The sequence below is a fragment of the Mobula hypostoma genome, chromosome 16 (genome assembly GCF_963921235.1).
Source record: "Mobula hypostoma chromosome 16, sMobHyp1.1, whole genome shotgun sequence".
Taxonomy (NCBI): domain Eukaryota; kingdom Metazoa; phylum Chordata; class Chondrichthyes; order Myliobatiformes; family Myliobatidae; genus Mobula; species Mobula hypostoma.
The window spans coordinates 15,559,683-15,579,240 of record NC_086112.1 but is presented as its reverse complement, the minus strand read 5'-3'; the positions used below and the strand labels follow the sequence as shown (position 1 = coordinate 15,579,240).

At 43.6% G+C, this 19,558-nt stretch overlaps 1 protein-coding gene across 5 annotated transcripts in view; it reads right to left on the bottom strand.

Annotated features, from left to right (window-relative positions):
- LOC134357252 (endoplasmic reticulum aminopeptidase 2-like) overlaps positions 1–19,558 on the bottom strand; it is a 92,965-nt gene that overhangs the window by 39,013 nt on the left and 34,394 nt on the right. For all 5 annotated transcript variants that reach the window (XM_063068588.1, XM_063068589.1, XM_063068590.1 and 2 more), the window contains 3 exons: positions 18,730–18,864; positions 7,443–7,563; positions 6,802–6,956 (listed from right to left, as the gene is read on the bottom strand). In XM_063068588.1, coding sequence (XP_062924658.1) covers positions 6,802–6,956; positions 7,443–7,563; positions 18,730–18,864 — 411 coding nt within the window. The remainder of the gene's footprint in view (positions 1–6,801; positions 6,957–7,442; positions 7,564–18,729; positions 18,865–19,558) is intronic.

Below are 19,558 nucleotides of genomic sequence, written 5' to 3'. Positions count from 1 at the left end.
TGATATAGGGGCAGAATTAAGCCATTTGGACCATCACTTCTCCTCTGCCATTTTATCATGGCCGATCCATTTTCCCCCTCAGCCCCAGTCTTCTGCTTTCTCCCTGTACCCCTTCATGCCCAGACTAATCAAGAATCCATCAACATCTGCCTTAAATTTACCCAAAGACTTGGGCTCCACAGCCACCTGTGGCAACAAATTCCTCAGATTCACCTTTCTCGGTCTGAATTCCTTCTCATCTCTGTTCTGAAATAACGCCACTCTATTCTGAGGCTGTGTCTGTCTTAGACTCTCCCACATCTACTCTATCAAGATCTTTCACCATTCGATAGGTTTCAATTAGGTCACCCCTCATTCTTCTGTATTCTAGTGAATACAGACCCAGAGCCATCAAACATTCTTCATTTGACACGCCATTCAATCCTGAAATCATTTCTGTGAACCTCCTTTGAATCCTCTCCAGTTTCAGCACATCCTTTCTGAGATAAGGGGCCCTAAACTGTTCACAATATTCCAAGTGAGGCCTCACCAGTGCTTTATAAAGCCTCAGCATTACATCTTTGCTTTTGTATTCTAGTCATCTCGAAATGAATGCCAACATCACGTTTGCCTTCCTAATCAAGTGGCAAATTAACCTTTAGGGAATTCTGCACAAGGTCTCCCAAGTCCCCTTCCACCTTAGATTTTAGAATTTTCTGTCCATTTAGAACTAGTCCACCACTTTCTTCTAACAAAATGCAGGACCATACACTTCTGAGCATTGTATACCATCTGCCACTTTGCCCTTTCTCCTCATCTTTCCAAGTCCTTTTGTAGCCTCTATGTTCCTTCAAAACTATTGCCCCTCCACCCACCTTTGTATCATGCAAATATGACCACAAAACCATCAATTCTGTCATCCAAATCATTGACATATAACCTCCCAGCACACACCCCTGTGGAACACCACTAATCACTAGCAGCCAACCGGAAACGGCTCCCTTTATGCCAACGTTTTGCCTCCTGCTAACTAGCTACTGCTCTGTCATTCTAGTATAATTCTTGTAATATCATGGGCTCCTAAATTGATTAGCAGCCTCATGTGTGACACCTTGTCAAAGGCCTTCTGAAAATCCAAGTATACAATATCCATGAAATCTCCTTTGTCTGTCTTGCTTATTATCTCTTCGAAGAACTCCCACAGATTTGTCAGGCAAGATTTTCCCTCAATTAAACCACACTGACTATGGCCTGTTTGATCATGTGCCTCCAAGTACTCTGAAACCACATCCTTAACAATCAACTCCAACATCTTCCCAATCACTACGGTCAGACTAACTGACCTATAATTTCCTTTCTTCTGCCTCTCGTCTTTCTTGAAGAAGGGAGTGGTATTTGCAATTTTCCAATCCTCTGGAACCACGCCAGCATCCACTGATTCTTGTAAGATCATTATTAATGCATCGATAATCATTTCTGCTACCATAATCATCTCTCTCTCCCCACCCCCCGCTCCCCCCTCTCCCTACCTTTCAAATCTACTCAGCTTTTTATCTCCAGTTTTGCCAAAGGGTTTCAGCCCATAACACTGACTGTACTTTTTTCCATAGATGCTGCCTGGCCTGCTGAGTTCCTCCAGCATTGCTCGGATTTCCAGCGTCTGCAGATTTTCTCCTGTTCGTACACAGTGAATGATAGGTTCCTGGGAAGTGTTGATAAACAGAGAGATTCTGGGTTCCAACCTCCCCCACCTCCTCTGGCAGTTCATTCCAGATATCAGCTATTCTGTGTGAAACAGTTACCCTTCAGGGCCCTTTTAAACCTCCTCCCATCACCTTAAAACTATTCCCTTTAGTTTTAGACTTGTCATATGATAGCTCTGGGCCTATGCTCACTGGAATTCAGAAGAATAAGTGGTGACCTCATTGAAACTTACCGAATGTTGAAAGGCCTCGATGAGAGTGGCTATGAGTAGGATGTTTCCTGTGGTAGACAGTCTAAGACCCCAGAGGACACAGTCTCAGAATAGAGGGGCAAACTTTTCAAGTGGAGACGAGGAGGAATTTCTTTAGCCAGAGAGTGGTGAATCTGTGGAATTCGTTGCCACAGGCAGTGTGGAAGCCATATCTTTACGTACATTTAAGGCAGAGGTTGATAGGTTCTTGAATATTTAGAGCATGAAGGGATACAGGGAGAAGGCAGAAGATTGGGGCTGAGACAGAAATAGATCAGCCATGATGAAATGGTGGAGCAGACATGGTCTGCCAAGTAGCCTAATTCTGCTCCTATATCTTACAGTATTATGGTAATTTGATCATATTATGATCTTTGGCCCTAAAGGTTCCTTTGCCTTAGGCTCTTTAATCAATTCCATTTCATTGCACCAACACCCAGTTCATAATAGTTGATCCCCTAGTGGGCTCAACCAGGGGCTCCTCTAAAAACCAATCTCAAAGGCATTTTATAAACTCCCCCTGTTGGGATCCAGTACCAACACGATTTTCCCAATCTACCTGCATATTAAAGCCTCCTTGACTGTCTTAACATTGCATGACTAAGGTAATATACATCTAATTTCAATAACAAAACATAAACTGAGAAAAGGATTACATATCTAATATCTAATCTAATGACAATGGTATGATAAGAAATGGACTACATTTAAAATACTTTTCTGAAAGCTTAAAAATTAAAATGTCATTTTCTAGCACTGGTTTTTAAATCTATATGCTTCAGTTAGGTATCTTTCCTTTGGCAACATCATTCTTTTCGTTTGGCCGCTAATATGATCATGCTTTAGAGCAGGGGATCCCAACCTTGGTTCATAGAAGGACAACACAGAAACAGGCCCTTCAGCTCATCTTGTCCATGCTGAAACCATTTAAACCCTGTTCCCATTGAACTGACTGGGACCTTAGCTCCCCATACCCCAACTATCCATGTACCTATCCAAACTTACCTTAAAATGTTGAAATCAAACTCACATGAACTACTTGTGCTGGCAGCTCATTCCACACACTCATGACCCTCTGAGTGAAGAAGTTCCCCCTCATGTTCTCCTTGAACTTCTCACCTTTCACTCTTAATCATGACCTTGTGTTGTAGTCCCACACTTCCCCGGTGGCACCTGCATTTGCTCTATCTATGCCCCTTATAATTTTGTATACCTCTGTCAATCTCCTCTCAATTTTCTATGTCCTAACCTATACAATCTTTCCTTATAACTCAGACACGGCAACATCCTTGTAAATTTTCTTTGCACTCTTTCAAACTTGTTACATCTTTCCTGTAGGTAGGTGACCAAAACTGCAAAGATACTCCAAATTAGGCCTCACCAGTGTCTTATACAACTTCAACATAACATTCCATCTTCCATACTCAATACTTTGATTTATGAAGACCAATGTGCCAAAAGCTTTCTTTACAATCCTATTTACACGTGACACCACTTTCAATGAATTATGAGCCTCTATTCCCAGACCCCTTTGATCTACCACACTCCTCAGTGCCCTACCATTCACTGTGTAAGACCAACCCTGGTTGGTCCTACCCAATGGCAACACCTTGCACCTGTCTTCATTTAATTCCATCTGCCATTTTGTCAGCCCATTTTTCCAGCTGATGCAGATTCCTCTCAAGCTAATGATAGCCTTCCTCACCGTCTGCTACATCCTCAACCTTGGTGTCATCCACAAATGTGCTGATCCAGTTAACCACATTATCATCCAGATCATTGATATAGATGACAAACAACAAAGGACCCAGCACCGACCCCTGCAACACACCACTAGTCACAGTCTCCCAGTCAGAGAGGCAACTCTCTACAAACATTCCCTGGCTCCTCCCACAAAGCCAAAGTCTAATCCACATTACCACTTCTTCCTGAATGCTGAGCAACGAAATTTTCTTGACCAGCCTCCCATGCAAGACCTTGTCAAATGCCTCACTAAAGTCTATGTAGACAACATCCACAGCCTTGCCTTCATCCACTTTCTTAGTAACTTCCTGGAAAAAAAACTCCATAAGATTGGTTAGACATGACCTACCACACATGAAGCCATGCTGCCTATCCTTAATCAGTCTATGTCTGTCCAAATGCCTATACACCCAGTCCCTTAGAATACCTTCCAATAACTTTCCCACAGCTGATGTCAGACTCACCAGCTTATAAGTTCCTCGTTTCTGTTTGAGCCTTTTTTAAACAGCAGAACAATATTGGCTATCCTCTAATCCTCTGGCACCCCTCGTCACTAAAGATTATTTGAATATCTCTGCTAAGGACCCAGCAATTTCTGCACTTGCCTCCTGTATGGTCCAGGAAACACCATGTCAGTCGCTGGGAATTTATCCACCCTGATTTGTCTCATGGTACAATTACAGATTGCATCTGTAATCTGTACAGGGTCAATGAAGTTGATGCCACTTTGCCTCACTTCCATAGACTCTGTATCTGCCTTCTGAGTAAATACAGATGCAAAGAATTCACTTAAGATCTCCCCGTCTGTTTTGGCTCCACATAAGGGGTTTATGCTTAAAGTTATTGGCCCATGGTATAAAAAAGGTTGGGAACCCTGCTTTCAAGTTAAAGCATGCTACAACAATGAAACAGGCTTTTTGGCCCATCTAGTCAATGCCAAACTTATTCTGCCTAGTCCGGTCGACCCACACTTGCATCACAAGTCTGCATACTCCTCTCATACCTGTCCTTCTCCCTGTTACCCACCAGTTCGGCTGGCAGTTCATTCCATACTCATGCCACCCTCTGAATGAAGAAGTTTCACCTAAAACCTCTCACCTTTCACCCTCAATTTATGACCCTTATTTGCGCTTAACCTTCCCTATAACTCAGGTCCTCAAACCCCAGCATTATGCTTGTAAATCTTCTCTGTACCTTTTCAATCTAACTGATGTCTTTCCTTACCTTTCTAATCACGATGCTCCCAATTCTAAACGCAAGCCTGAATGTTTCTATCAGTAGGGAAGGGATAGCTCCCATGTTGGAATAAATGGGAATTTTCCAGGTGGTAACAGATCTACATCAGAGATTGGGGACCCACCATCTTTACACGATACACAAGGATGGTTTTGATAAGGGGACTAAGTTTGTAGATGACAGGAAGCTGAGCACGATGGGGAGAGATCAGTGGAGCAACATGTGGAGGATGCAAGGAGGCTCTGATATAACATAGACAGGTTTTGTGATGGGGCAGACATAGTTTGATCCGTTCTTTGAGGATCGTCACCTTGTTGTGGTGGAGGGGCTTGTGAGCCACCGAGATCCCAAGGACGATGCAATATATTAACAGGTCTGCCATCAAATTTAGCAATACCCAAGAAAAACCTTGGAATGTCATGTTATAAAGAGAGTGGTGTCTTAATTTCTAAATTGGTGATGTAACTCTGGAATTTGTCCAAATCATTTAAACTGCTTCGAAAAATGTTATATTTCTTTAACATCAATCTAGAAAATAAAACTTGGTAGATAATATAACCATATAACAATTATAGCACGGAAACAGGCCATCTCGGCCCTTCTAGTCCGTGCTGAACTCTTACTCTCACCTAGTCCCACCGACCTGCACTTAGCCCATAATCCTCCATTCCCTTCCTGTCCATATATCTATCCAATTTAACTTTAAACAACAACATCGAACCTGCCTCAACCACTTCTGCTGGAAGCTCGTTCCACATAGCTACCACTTTCTGAGTAAAGAAGTTCCCCCTCATGTTACCCCTAAACTTTTACCCTTTAACTCTCAACTTATGTCCTCTAGCTTGAATCTCCCCTACTCTCAATGGAAAAAGCATATCCACGTCAACTCTATCTATCCCTCTCATAATTTTAAATACCTCTATCAAGTCCCCCCTCAACATTCTACGTTCCAAAGAATAAAGGCCCAACTTGTTCAACCTTTCTCTATAACTTAGGTGATTAAACCCAGGTAACATTCTCTGTACTCTCTCTATTTTGTTGACATCTTTCCTATAATTCAGTGACCAAAACTGTACACAATACTCCAAATTTGGCCTCACCAATGCCTTGTACAATTTCAACATTACATCCCAACTCCTATACTCAATGCTCTGATTTATAAAGGCCAGCATACCAAAAGCTTTCTTCACCACCCTATCCACATGAGATTCTACCTTCAGGGATCTATGCACCATTATTCCTAGATCCCTCTGTTCTACCGCATTCTTCAATGCCCTGCCATTTACCATGTATGTCCTATTTTGATTAGTCCTACCAAAATGTAGCATCTCACATTCATCAGCATTAAACTCCATCTGCCATCTTTCAGCCCACTCCTCCAACTGGCCCAAACCTCTCTGCAAGCTTTGAAACCCTACTTCATTATCCACAACTCCACCTATCTTAGTATCATCTGCATACTTACTCATCCAATTTACCACCCCATCATCCAGATCATTAATGTATATGACAAATAACACTGGACCCAGTACAGATCCCTGAGGCACACCACTAGTCACCGGCCTCCAATCTGACAAACAGTTATCCACCACTACTTTCTGGTGTCTCCCATCCAGCCACTGCTGAGATAACATTTAGAGTTAAATTATTAATAATTTTGATTAATTCAGTACACATATTTGTAATGGAGCTGTAAATTCAACCTAGACTAGATGGGCCAAAAGGCTTGTATCTGTGCTGTAGTACTCTTTGACTCTCTAACTTTTAAGTAAATATTGTGAGCCTTGCCTCCTGGAATTAGAAACTGTACCGATAACATTTTGAAACCAATTGGCAAGCAATATATTTATGAAGCACACTACAGATATTAATGAACATTACAACAATACCTGATGTGCCATTTCATGGCTTACCACCATGGTAATCCACACCCTGTCTGATTGTGAGGAGGTTGCTGGGTGATAGAGTAGTGCAGTCTCCCTGTAAATGGTCAATCCCCAGTTTTCCATGGCTTCCACCTCAAAATCAGGGATAGCAACTAGATCTAAAAAAAACATGAGTTCTCACTGTATCAAAGTTCAAAGTAAATTTATTATCAAAGTACGTCCCCATTAACCTTGAGTTGCATTTATCTGAACACTGCTTTTTATAAAGCAGCAGTTCTCACAATAATCACATTTGAGAAACTTTTCATTAGTTTACTAATTTGCACATAATCTAATGGAGTAAAATATTATACAATAATTAAATAAATTGTACTTATAATTTAACTTTTCTCAGTGAAAGAATGCTTCACAACTGGAGGTACTTTGGGGATCAGATAATAATCAGAACCAGATAAACCCCCCACCCACTCAAATTTCTAAAGTTCTCATGTCCCCGTCCCCTATAAACCCTTTTTCCTTCACTTCCCTGCCATCCACTATCACCATTTGCTTTCAGATGTCAAATCTCCCTCTGCCTTTGAACCCGCTTGACCATCCAATATATTTTGTTTCAAATCTTTATTGAAAGCTTGAGTTTGACTTACCATACTTTGGAAGGGGGTAGCAGATATTGAAGTAATGTTCATAAAAGTCCAGTAGTTTCACTGCTGCCTCCAGAGCATAATGTGTTTGATTCAATTTATCTGGAGCAGCATATATAGACACCTGTTGGAATACAAGACACGCAAATAATTGTGTGCCTGCATATCCAATGAACAGGAGGACAAGAGAATACAGAAACCATCAAAATTTGTTTATGTTACATTTGAAAGATGGGTTCTCAGAAATAATTCCATGAGACCATCAGACACAGGACCAAAATTGGGCTATTCAGTCCACTGAGTATGCTCCATGGGTGATTTATTATTCCTCTCAACCCATTCTTCTGCCTTCTCGCTATATCCACTGAAGTCCCTACTAATCAAGAACCTATCAACTTCTTTATATAAACCCAATGACTTGGCCTCCACTGCCGTCTGTGGCAATGAATTCCAAAGATTCACCACCCTCTGACTAAAGAAAATCCTCTTTTCATCTCCATTTCAAAGAGATGTCCTTGTATTCCGAGGTTGTGCCCTATGGTTGGAGACTCCCCAACTTCTGGGAACTTCCTCTCCACCACCACCATATCTAGGCCTTTCAATATTCAATAGGCTTCTCCATTCTCCTAGACTCCAACAAGTACCGGCCCAGATCCGTAATACCACAATTACTGCATGTATTGACACACCGTGCACAGCGTTCAAATTCATTCCATTGAATTCATTGGAATGAATTCGAGAACCACTTACTTACACACCAGGGAGCTATCAGCAGGCCCCTAAGGGAATTGTCATTGATAACATGATTGTGACAATGTAAATTAAGTGGAAGGGGAGGGAGTTCCGGAGGTACTTGTAGTTATGAAAGGAAGATTTAGGATGGGAGAGAGCCAAAGCCTTTCCATGGGGGCTGTGGCTCCAACAATGAAATGGTAACAGACCATTCTGGCCCAACAAATCTGTGCTGCCCAATTACACCCATGTGATCAATTAACCTAGTATCCCTTACGTTTTGAGGATGTGGGAGGAAGTGGGAGCACCCGGAGGGAGAACGTATAAACCTCTTACAGACAGCTGAGGAAGGAGCCTGGGTCATTGGCGTTGTAATAGTGTTATGCTTACTTCTGCACCAATGATGAAATAAACTATTAAATTTAAGTTGGCCCCCAACCAGAACACATTCTCCTTTGACCCCAGCATCTGCAGAGTATTTTGTGTCTCCACACAATGAACTTTCCTTGACAACTAAAGTGACTGCTTTAACATGACACCATTGAACTTGAGAGATTAAACTGATCCGGTTCCCAGTAGGTGACTCTCATGATGTAGTTATCTCATCAGCTAACATAGCAGTGGACAAGTAACTCAGAGATATTGAGGTGGGTGTCCCGCTGCCATTTTAATTACCAGGCTGCCCAATTCTTAGTGAAAAAGTGTAAAATAAGCCTCTTTGTCAATTAAAGGAGATAAAAATATGCAGATAATGTCAACAGTCAGATAACGTAGAGGAAAGCATAACACTATTACAGCATCCGCAACCAAGTGTTTAAATCTGCCACTGTCTGTAAGGAGATGTTCATTCTCCCCATTAATTTGTAGCTTTCCTATGGGTGCTCCTGTTTCCTCCTACACAAGGGTTATTAGGTTAATTGGTCACATGGGTGGGAGCCATGGAAACATAGTCATGAACACAGCAATGTTACAGCTCAGGGCATCGGGATTTAAACTAATATGGTGGGGGATAGGAACCCACACAGAAGAAGAGGGAAGTGATGCAGAGACCAAAGCTAGAGTTAGTGAAGAAAAAAGTAAGGGTAGAGTGCATAAAAGTAAAAAGCAAAAATCGCATAGGTCACTGGATTCTAAAAGGACAATGAGTATAAGGGCACTTTATCTAAATGCCCGTAGTATTAGAATCAAGGTTAGTGAACTTGTGGCACAGAGCAGTACCAAGGCATATGATTTAGAAGCCTGGTTGCAAGGTGGAGATGACTGGGAATTAAATATCCAAGGGTATCAGGTAATACAGAAAGATAGGCAGGAAGGGAAAGGAGGTGGGGTGGCGCTCTTAATTAAAGATGAGATCAAGGCAATTGTGAGAGACGATATAAGATCTTGTTTGTCTTGTTTTTTTCGTGATATCACTCTGGAGGAACATTGTATCATTTCTTAATGCATGCATGCCTTTCTAAATGACAATAAACGAGGACTAAATGTCCTCATAATCTAATCTAATCTAAATCTAAGATCTACGGAATAGAACATTGAGTCCTTCTGGGTAGAGATTAAGAATAATGAAAGGAAAAAAATCACTGGTGGAAGTTGTTTATAGGCCACCTAATAAAAATATTGCAGTGGCAGAGGCGATTAACCAAGAAATAACTGAGGCTTGTAAGGACGGAACAGCAGTTGACATGGGGGATTTTAACTTCCACATAGATTGGGTGAATCAGGTTGGTCAAGAAAGTCTTGAGGAGGACTTCATAGAATGCATCCGTGATGGCTTTCTTGAGCAGCGTGTTAGTGAACCTACAAGGGAAAATGCTACAAGGGAGGAATTGGCTAATGTGGATTGGGAGCACAGGCTATTTGGTAGGACAGTTGAGGAACAGTGAAATACTTTCAAAGAGATTTTTCACAGTGCTCAATAAAAGTATATTCCAGTCCAAAGAAAGGACAGTAAGTGTGGGGAGAGCCAGCCTTGGATAACTAAGGAAATAAAAGATAGTACCAAATGAAAAGCTCATGTGTACAAAGTCACAAAGAGTAGTGGGAGACTGGAGGATTGGGAAAACTTTAAAAAGCAACAAAGAACAACTAAACAAGAAACAAGGAAAGGGAAGATAGAGTATAAAAGTAAATTAGCACAAAATATTAAAAACAGATAGCAAAAGATTTTATAAATATATAAAGCAGAAGAGGGTGGCTAAAGTCAATGTAGGTCCCTTGGAAGACAAGAAGGGGAAATTGATACTGGGTGATAAGGAAATGGCTGAGGCATTGAACGACTATTTTGTGTCGGTCTTCACGATGGAGGGCACGTTTAATATGACAAAGAATGATGTTATGGACGAAATGGGAGGTGAGGACCTCGATAAAATCACTGTCACTAAAGAGATAGTGATGAGCAAACTAGAGGGCCTGAAGGTAGATAAGTCCCCTGGTCTTGATGGGATGCATCCCAGGATGCTGAGGGAATTGGCAGAGATTGTAGTAGATGCGTTGGTAATCATTTACCAAAATTCTCTAGACTCTGGGCAGGTCCCAGCAGATTGGAAGACAGCAAATGTCACGCTACTTTTTTAAAAAAGTATGTAGGCAAAAGACGGACAACTATAGGCCTGTTAGCTTAACATCCGTAGTCGGGAAAATGCTTGAAGCTGTCATTAAGGAAGAAATAGCAAAACATTTAGAAAGGAGTGGTTCCATTAGACAGATGCAGCATGGATTCAGAAAGGGCAGGTCCTGTTTGACAAGCTTTCTGGAGTTCTTTGAGGACATAATGAGTGCAGTGGATAGAGGGGAACAGGTGGATGTCGTATACTTGGATTTCCAGAAGGCGTTCGATAAGGTGCCGCACAAGAGACTTATAAATAAAATATGGATGCATGGAGTCGGAGGAAGTGTATTGGCATGGATAGTGGATTGGTTAACCACTAGAAGGCAGAGAGTTGGTATAAATGGGTGTTTCTCCGTCAGTGATGAGAGGGGTACCGCAGGGGTCGGTGCTGGGCCCACAGCTGTTTACCATTTACATTGATGATTTGGAAGAGGGGACTGAGTGTAGTGTAGCAAAATTTGCTGATGACACTAAACTGAGTGGAAAAACAAATTGTACAGAGGATGTTGAGAGTCTACAGAGGGATATAGATAGGTTAAGTGAGTGGGCCAAGGTCTGGCAGATGGAATACAACATTGGTAAATGCGAGATCATCCACTTTGGAAGGAATAATAGAAGAGCAGATTATTATTTAAATGGTGAAAGATTGCAGCATGCAGTTGTGCAGAGGGACTTGGGAGTGCTTGTGCATGAATCGCAAAAGGTTGATTTGCAGGTGCAACTGGTTATTCAGAAGGCAAACGGAATGTTGGCCTTCATTGCTAGATGGACTGAATTCAAGAGCAGGGAGGTCATGCTGCAACTATACAGGGTACTGGTGAGGCTGCACCTGGAGTACTGTGTGCAGTTCTGGTCTCCATACTTGAGGAAGGATATACTGGCTTTATAGGCAGTGCAGTGGAGGTTCACCAGGTTGATTCCAGAGATGAAGGGGTTAATCTATGAGGACAGATTGAGTCACCTGGGACTATACTCTCTGGAGTTCAGAAGAATGAGAGGATCTTATTGAAAGATATAAAATTTTGAAAGGGATAGATAAGATAGAAGTAGGAAAGTTGTTTCCATTGGTAGGTGAGACTAGAACTAGGGAACACTGCCTCAAGATTCAGGGGAGAAGATTTAGGACAGAGATGAGGAAAAACTGTTTTTCCCAGAGAGTGGTGAATCTGTGGGAATTCTCGGCCCAGGGAAGCAGTTGAGGCATCGTCACTAAATATATTTAAGATACAGTTAGATAGATTTTTACATAGTAAGGAAATTAAGGGCTATGGGAAAAAGGCAGGTAGATGGAACTGAGTTTACGGACAGACCAACCATGATCTTATTGAATGGCGGGGCAGGCTCAATGGGGCGGATGGCCTACTCCTGCTCCTATTTCTTATGTTCTTATGTAATTCAGAGTTCAAATTCAACGCTATCCAAATCCATCAAAGTTGCTGGTGAACGCAGCAGGCCAAGCAGCATCTGTAGGAAGAGGTGCAGTCGACGTTTCAGGCCGAGACCCTTCGTCAGGACTAACTGAAGGAAGAGTGAGTAAGGGATTTGAAAGTTGGAGGGGGAGGGGGAGATCCAAAATGATAGGAGAAGACAGGAGGGGGAGGGATAGAGCCGAGAGCTGGACAGGTGATAGGCAAAAGGGGATATGAGAGGATCATGGGACAGGAGGTCCGGGAAGAAAGACAAGGGGGGGGGTGTGACCCAGAGGATGGGCAAGAGGTATATTCAGAGGGACAGAGGGAGAAAAAGGAGAGTGAGAGAAAGAATGTGTGCATAAAAATGAGTAACAGATGGGGTACGAGGGGGAGGTGGGGCCTTAGCAGAAGTTAGAGAAGTCGATGTTCATGCCACCAGGTTGGAGGCTACCCAGACGGAATATAAGGTGTTGTTCCTCCAACCTGAGTGTGGCTTCATCTTTACAGTAGAGGAGGCCGTGGATAGACATGTCAGAATGGGAATGGGATGTGGAATTAAAATGTGTGGCCACTGGGAGATCCTGCTTTCTCTGGCGGACAGAGCGTAGACGTTCAGCAAAGCGGTCTCCCAGTCTGCGTCGGGTCTCACCAATATATAAAAGGCCACATCGGGAGCACCGGACGCAGTATATCACCCCAGTCGACTCACAGGTGAAGTGATGCCTCACCTGGAAGGACTGTTTGGGGCCCTGAATGGTGGTAAGGGAGGAAGTGTAAGGGCATGTGTAGCACTTGTTCCGCTTACACGGATAAGTGCCAGGAGGGAGATCAGTGGGGAGGGATGGGGGGGATGAATGGACAAGGGAGTTGTGTAGGGAGCGATCCCTGCGGAATGCAGAGAGAGGAGGGGAGGGAAAGATGTGCTTAGTGGTGGGATCCCGTTGGAGGTGGCGGAAGTTACGGAGAATAATATGTTGGACCTGGAGGCTGGTGGGGTGGTAAGTGAGGACCAGGGGAACCCTATTCCTAGTGGGGTGGTGGGAGGATGGAGTGAGAGCAGATGTACGTGAAATGGGGGAGATGCGTTTAAGAGCAGAGTTGATAGTGGAGGAAGGGAAGCCCCTTTCTTTAAAAAAGGAAGACATCTCCCTCGTCCTAGAATGAAAAGCCTCATCCTGAGAGCAGATGCGGCGGAGATGGAGGAATTGCGAGAAGGGGATGGCGTTTTTGCAAGAGACAGGGTGAGAAGAGGAATAGTCCAGATAGCTGTGAGTCAGTAGGCTTATAGTAGACATCAGTGGATAAGCTGTCTCCAGAGACAGAGACAGAAAGATCTAGAAAGGGGAGGGAGGTGTCGGAAATGGACCAGGTAAACTTGAGGGCAGGGTGAAAGTTGGAGGCAAAGTTAATAAAGTCAACGAGTTCTGCATGCGTGCAGGAAGCAGCGCCAATGCAGTCGTCAATGTAGCGAAGGAAAAGTGGGGGACAGATACCAGAATAGGCACAGAACATAGATTGTTCCACAAACCCAACAAAAAGGCAGGCATAGCTAGGACCCATACGGGTGCCCATAGCTACACCTTTAGTTTGGAGGAAATGGGAGGAGCCAAAGGAGAAATTATTAAGAGTAAGGACTAATTCCACTAGATGGAGCAGAGTGGTGGTAGAGGGGAACTGATTAGGTCTGGAATCCAAAAAGAAGCGTAGAGCTTTGAGACCTTCCTGATGGGGGATGGAAGTATAACTACTATAAGCCTACTGACTCTCACAGCTATCTGGACTATTCCTCTTCTCACCCTGTCTCTTGCAAAAACGCCATCCCCTTCTTGCAATTCCTCCATCTCCGCCGCATCTGCTCTCAGGATGAGGCTTTTCATTCTAGGACGAGGGAGATGTCTTCCTTTTTTAAAGAAAGGGGCTTCCCTTCCTCCACTATCAACTCTGCTCTTAAACGCATCTCCCCCATTTCACGTACATCTGCTCTCACTCCATCCTCCCACCACCCCACTAGGAATAGGGTTCCCCTGGTCCTCACTTACCACCCCACCAGCCTCCGGGTCCAACATATTATTCTCCGTAACTTCCGCCACCTCCAACGGGATCCCACCACTAAGCACATCTTTCCCTCCCCTCCTCTCTCTGCATTCCGCAGGGATCGCTCCCTACACAACTCCCTTGTCCATTCGTCCCCCCCATCCCTCCCCATTGATCTCCCTCCTGGCACTTATCCGTGTAAGCGGAACAAGTGCTACACATGCCCTTATACTTCCTCCCTTACCACCATTCAGGGCCCCAAACAGTCCTTCCAGGTGAGGCATCACTTCACCTGTGAGTCGACTGGGGTGATATACTGCGTCCGGTGCTCCTGATGTGGCCTTTTATATATTGGCGAGACCCGACGCAGACTGGGAGACCGCTTTGCTGAACATCTACGCTCTGTCCGCCAGAGAAAGCAGGATCTCCCAGTGGCCACACATTTTAATTCCACATCCCATTCCCATTCTGACATGTCTATCCACGGCCTCCTCTACTGTAAAGATGAAGCCACACTCAGGTTGGAGGAACAACACCTTATATTCCGTCTGGGTAGCCTCCAACCTGGTGGCATGAACATCGACTTCTCTAACTTCCGCTAAGGCCCCACCTCCCCCTCGTACCCCATCTGTTACTCATTTTTATGCACACATTCTTTCTCTCACTCTCCTTTTTCTCCCTCTGTCCCTCTGAATATACCTCTTGCCCATCTTCTGGGTCACACCCCCCCCCTTGTCTTTCTTCCCGGACCTCCTGTCCCATGATCCTCTCGTATCCCCTTTTGCCTATCACCTGTCCAGCTCTCGGCTCTATCCCTCCCCCTCCTGTCTTCTCCTATCATTTTGGATCTCCCCCTCCCCCTCCAACTTTCAAATCCCTTACTCACTCTTCCTTCAGTTAGTCCTGACAAAGGGTCTCAGCCTGAAACGTCGACTGCACCTCTTCCTATAGATGCTGCTTGGCTTGCTGCGTTCACCAGCAACTTTGATGTATGTTGCTTGAATTTCCAGCATCTGCAGAATTCCTGTTGTTTGCTATCCAAATCCAAATGAGTTTGTACATCCTCACATGAACGTGTGGCTTTCTTCCCACATTCCGAAGATGTACTGGTTAATAGGTTAATTGGTCATTGTAAATTGTCCCATGAAAGAGGAGATCTTTCGAATGTTGAAAGGCTGAGATAGAGTAGACGTGGAAAAGATGTTTTCCATGGTAGGAGAAGTCTAGGACAAGAGGGCTCAGCCTCGGGTTAGAGGGGCGCCCTTTCAAAACAGAGATGTGGAAAAATTTCTTTAGCCAAAGGGTGGTGAATTTGTGGCATTTGTTGCCACAGGCAGCTGTGGAGGCCAGGCCGTTGGATGTATCTAGAAACAGAGAAACATAGAAAACCTACAGCACAATACAGGCCCTTCGGCCCACAAAGCTGTGCCGAACATGTACTTACTTTAGAAATTACCTAAGGTGACCCATAGCCCTCTATTTTTCTAAGCTCCATGTACCTATCCAGGAGTCTCTTAGAAGACGCTATCATATCCACCTCTACCACTGTCACCGGCAGCCCATTCCACACACTCACCACTCTCTGCGTAAAAAAACTTACCCCTGACATCTCCTCTGTACCTACTTCCAAGCAGCTTAAAACTGTGCCATTTCGTGTTGGCCATTTCAGCCCTGGGAAAAAGCCTCTGGCTATCCACACGATCAATGCCTCTCATCATCTTATACACCTCTATCAGGTTACCTCTCATCCTCTGCCACTCCAGGGAAAAAAGGCCGAGTTCTCTCAGTCTATTCTCATAAGGCATGCCCCCCAATCTGGGCAACATCCCGGTAAATCTCCTTTGCACCCTTTTTATGGCTTCCACATCCTTCCTGTAGTAAGTTGACCAGAACTGAGCGCAGTACTCCAAGTGGGGCCTGACCAGGATCCTCTCGGCTCTTAAACTGAATGCCACAGTTGATGAAGGCCAATGCACCGTATGCCTTCTTAACAGAGTCAACCTGCGCAGCAGCTTTGAATGTCCTATGGACTCAGACCCCAAGATCCCTCTGCTCCTCCATAATACCAAGAATCTTACCATTAATACGATATTCTGCCATCATATTTGACCTACCAAAATGAACCACTTCACACTTATCTGGGTTGAACTCCATCTGCCATTTCTCAGCCCAGTTTTGCATCCTATTGATGTCCCGCTGTAACCTCTAATAGCCCTCCACACTATCCACAACACCCCCAATCTTTGTGTCATCAGCAAATTTACTAACCCATCCCTCCACTTCTTCATCCAGGTCTTTTATAAAAATCACGAAGAGAAGGGGTCCCATAACAGATCCCTGAGCACACCACTGGTCACCAACCTCCATGCAGAATATGACCCGTCTACAACCACTCTCTGCCTTCTCTGAGCATGCCAATTCTGGACCCACAAAGCAAGGTCCCCTTGGATCCCATGCCTCCTTACTTTCTCAATAAGCCTTGCATGGGGTACCTTATCAAATGCCTTGCTGAAATCCATATACACTACATCTACTGCTCTACCTTCATCAACATGTTTAGTCACATCCTCAAAAAGTTCCATCAGGCTCGTAAGGCACAACCTGCCTTTGACAAAGCCATGCTGACTATTCCTAATCATATTATGCCTCTCCAAATGTTCATAAATCCTGCTTCTCAGGATCTTTTCCATCAACTTACCAACCACTGAAGTAAGACTCACTAGTCTACAATTTCCTGGGCTATCTCTACTCCTTTTCTTGAATAAGGGAACAACATCTGCAACCCTCCAATTCTTCAGAACCTCTCCCATCCCCATTGATGATGCAAAGATCATTACCAGAAGCTCAGCAATCTTCTCACTTGCCTCCCACAGTAGTCTGTGGTACATCTCATCCGGTCCCGGAGACTTGTGCAACTTGACGCTTTCCAAAAATTCCAGCACATCCTCTTTCTTAACGTCTATATGCTCAATCTTTTCAAACTGCTGTAAGTCATCCTTACAATCGCCAAGATCCTTTTCTGTAGTGAATACTGAAGCAAAGTATTCATTAAGTATCTCTGCTATCTCCTCCAGTTCCATACACACTTTTCCACTGTCACATTTGATTGGTCCTATTCTCTCACGTCTTATCCTCTTACTCTTCACATACTTGTAGAATGCCTTGGGGTGTTCCTTAATCCTGCTCACCAAGGCCTTCTCATGGCCCCTTCTGACTCTCCTAATTTCATTCTTAAGCTCTTTCGTGTTAGCCTTATAATCTTCTAGATCTCTATCATTACCTAATTTTTTGAACATTTCGTAAGCTTTTCTTTTCTGCTTGACTAGATTTTCAACAGCCTTTGTACACCACGGATCCTGTACCCTACCATCCTTTCCCTGTCTCATTGGAAAGTACCTGTGCAGAACATCATGCAAATATCCCCTGAACACTTGCCACATTTCTTCCATCCATTTCCCTGAGAACGTCTGTTCCCAATCTATGCTTCCAAGTTCCTGCCTGATTGCCTCATATTTCCCCTTACTCCAATTAAACGCTTTCCTAAGTTGTCTGTTCCTATCCCTCTCCAATGCTATGGTAAAGGAGATAAAATTGTGATCACTATCTCCAAAATGCTCTCCCACTGAGAGACCTGGCACCTGACCAGGTTCATTTCCCAATACCAGATCAAGTACAGCCTCTCCTCTCGAAGGCTTATCTATATATTGTGTCAGGAAACCTTCCTGAATACACCTAACAAACTCAACCCCATCTAAACCCCTTGCTCTAGGGAGATGCCAATCAATATTTGGGAAATTAAAATCTCCCACCACGACAACACTGTTATTATTATACCTTTCCAGAATCTGCTTCCCTATCTGCTCCTCGATGTCCCTGTTACTATTGGGTGGTCTATAAAAAACACCCAGCAGAGTTATTGACCCCTTCCTGTTTCTAACTTCCACCCACAGAGACTCAGTAGACGTTCCCTCCATGACCTTAAAGGCAGAGGTTGCTAGGTTCTTGATTGGACATGGCATCAAAGGTTATGGCAAGAAGCCCGGGATCTGGGGTTGAGGAGAAGATGGAAAAAAAGGATCAGCCATGATTGAATGGCAGAGCAAACTCGGTGGGCCGGATGGCCTAATTCTGCTCCTATGTCTCATGGTCTCATGGACGAGGCTAGGGTTTAAAAAGTGTGTTGCTGGGTGGTGTGACTCGTTAGGCCTGAAGGGCCTGTTCCTCACTGTATCTCTAAACAATTGGGCAGTGCAGGTCCATTGGGCCGGTAGGGCCTGTGATTGTGCAGTATCGCTAAATAAAATAAATAAAAAATCACAACTTTTTTTTTTAAAGAGGTCTGTTTACCGAAAGCAAATTGTCCTTTCTAAATTGCCTTATCTAGAAATATCTAGATTTCCAGGAGACAGCAGATGGCATTGAGTGGGCTGTTGGCACTTCACCCAGATACCCATCAACTGAAATATTTCTGTTAATGTACAGTTAGCACCATAACACAGCTCACCTTAATTCCTGTTGACGTTACTGCACTGATAGATTTAAAATCACAAACAATGAATGCCACTAAGTACGTGCTCATCCTCACACTCACATCGAAGTGATCTTCAAAAAGTCCCTCTGCTGTTGGCAAAGACTTAATCTGCAAAAAAAAAATCAGTAAAGGTGGTAAAATATATTTTTAAACAATATCTAATGCATTTGTAAAGCACTCGCATACAAATTATACTCAAAATGGACATGTTAGTTACCCAATTTGGAAGGCATAATAATAATAATACAGCATTCATATAGTATTGTTCTATTGACCCCATGAGTGCACTGTTCTCTCCAAGTTGTGCAGATGGTGTGGCCACGCAGTAACTGCAATGCTCCCACACACATAGTCTTTGTTGCCATGCAGCTGGAATTTTCTTTTATCCAGTATGTTAATATAATTTTAAAATCTATGTTAATATTATTGTGAAATATCCTGTCATTATTTGTTAGTGAATATAATCTATATTTTTTCTAAATAATAAATATACTACAACCTTTACTTTGAAACATTTTAGAGCTTCAATGAGTTTACATTGTCAGTGTTTCAAGATATAACTCTGTTACAAATTGTAACAATGAATATAGAATCAAATAGTATTACGGATACGGATATGGATTTGTTGCCTCTGCTGTGTACATACGTCTACTGATGCTTCTGGACACATCTTCAGTGATGTTCCTGGAATCATCGGGTGTTTCGGGTCTTTCAACATCATACAACCTCCTCCAGGTGACCCAGCCGGGGCTGATCAGACCCCAGCTTGTGTCCAGATGGCTAGCTACTTATGACTCCATGG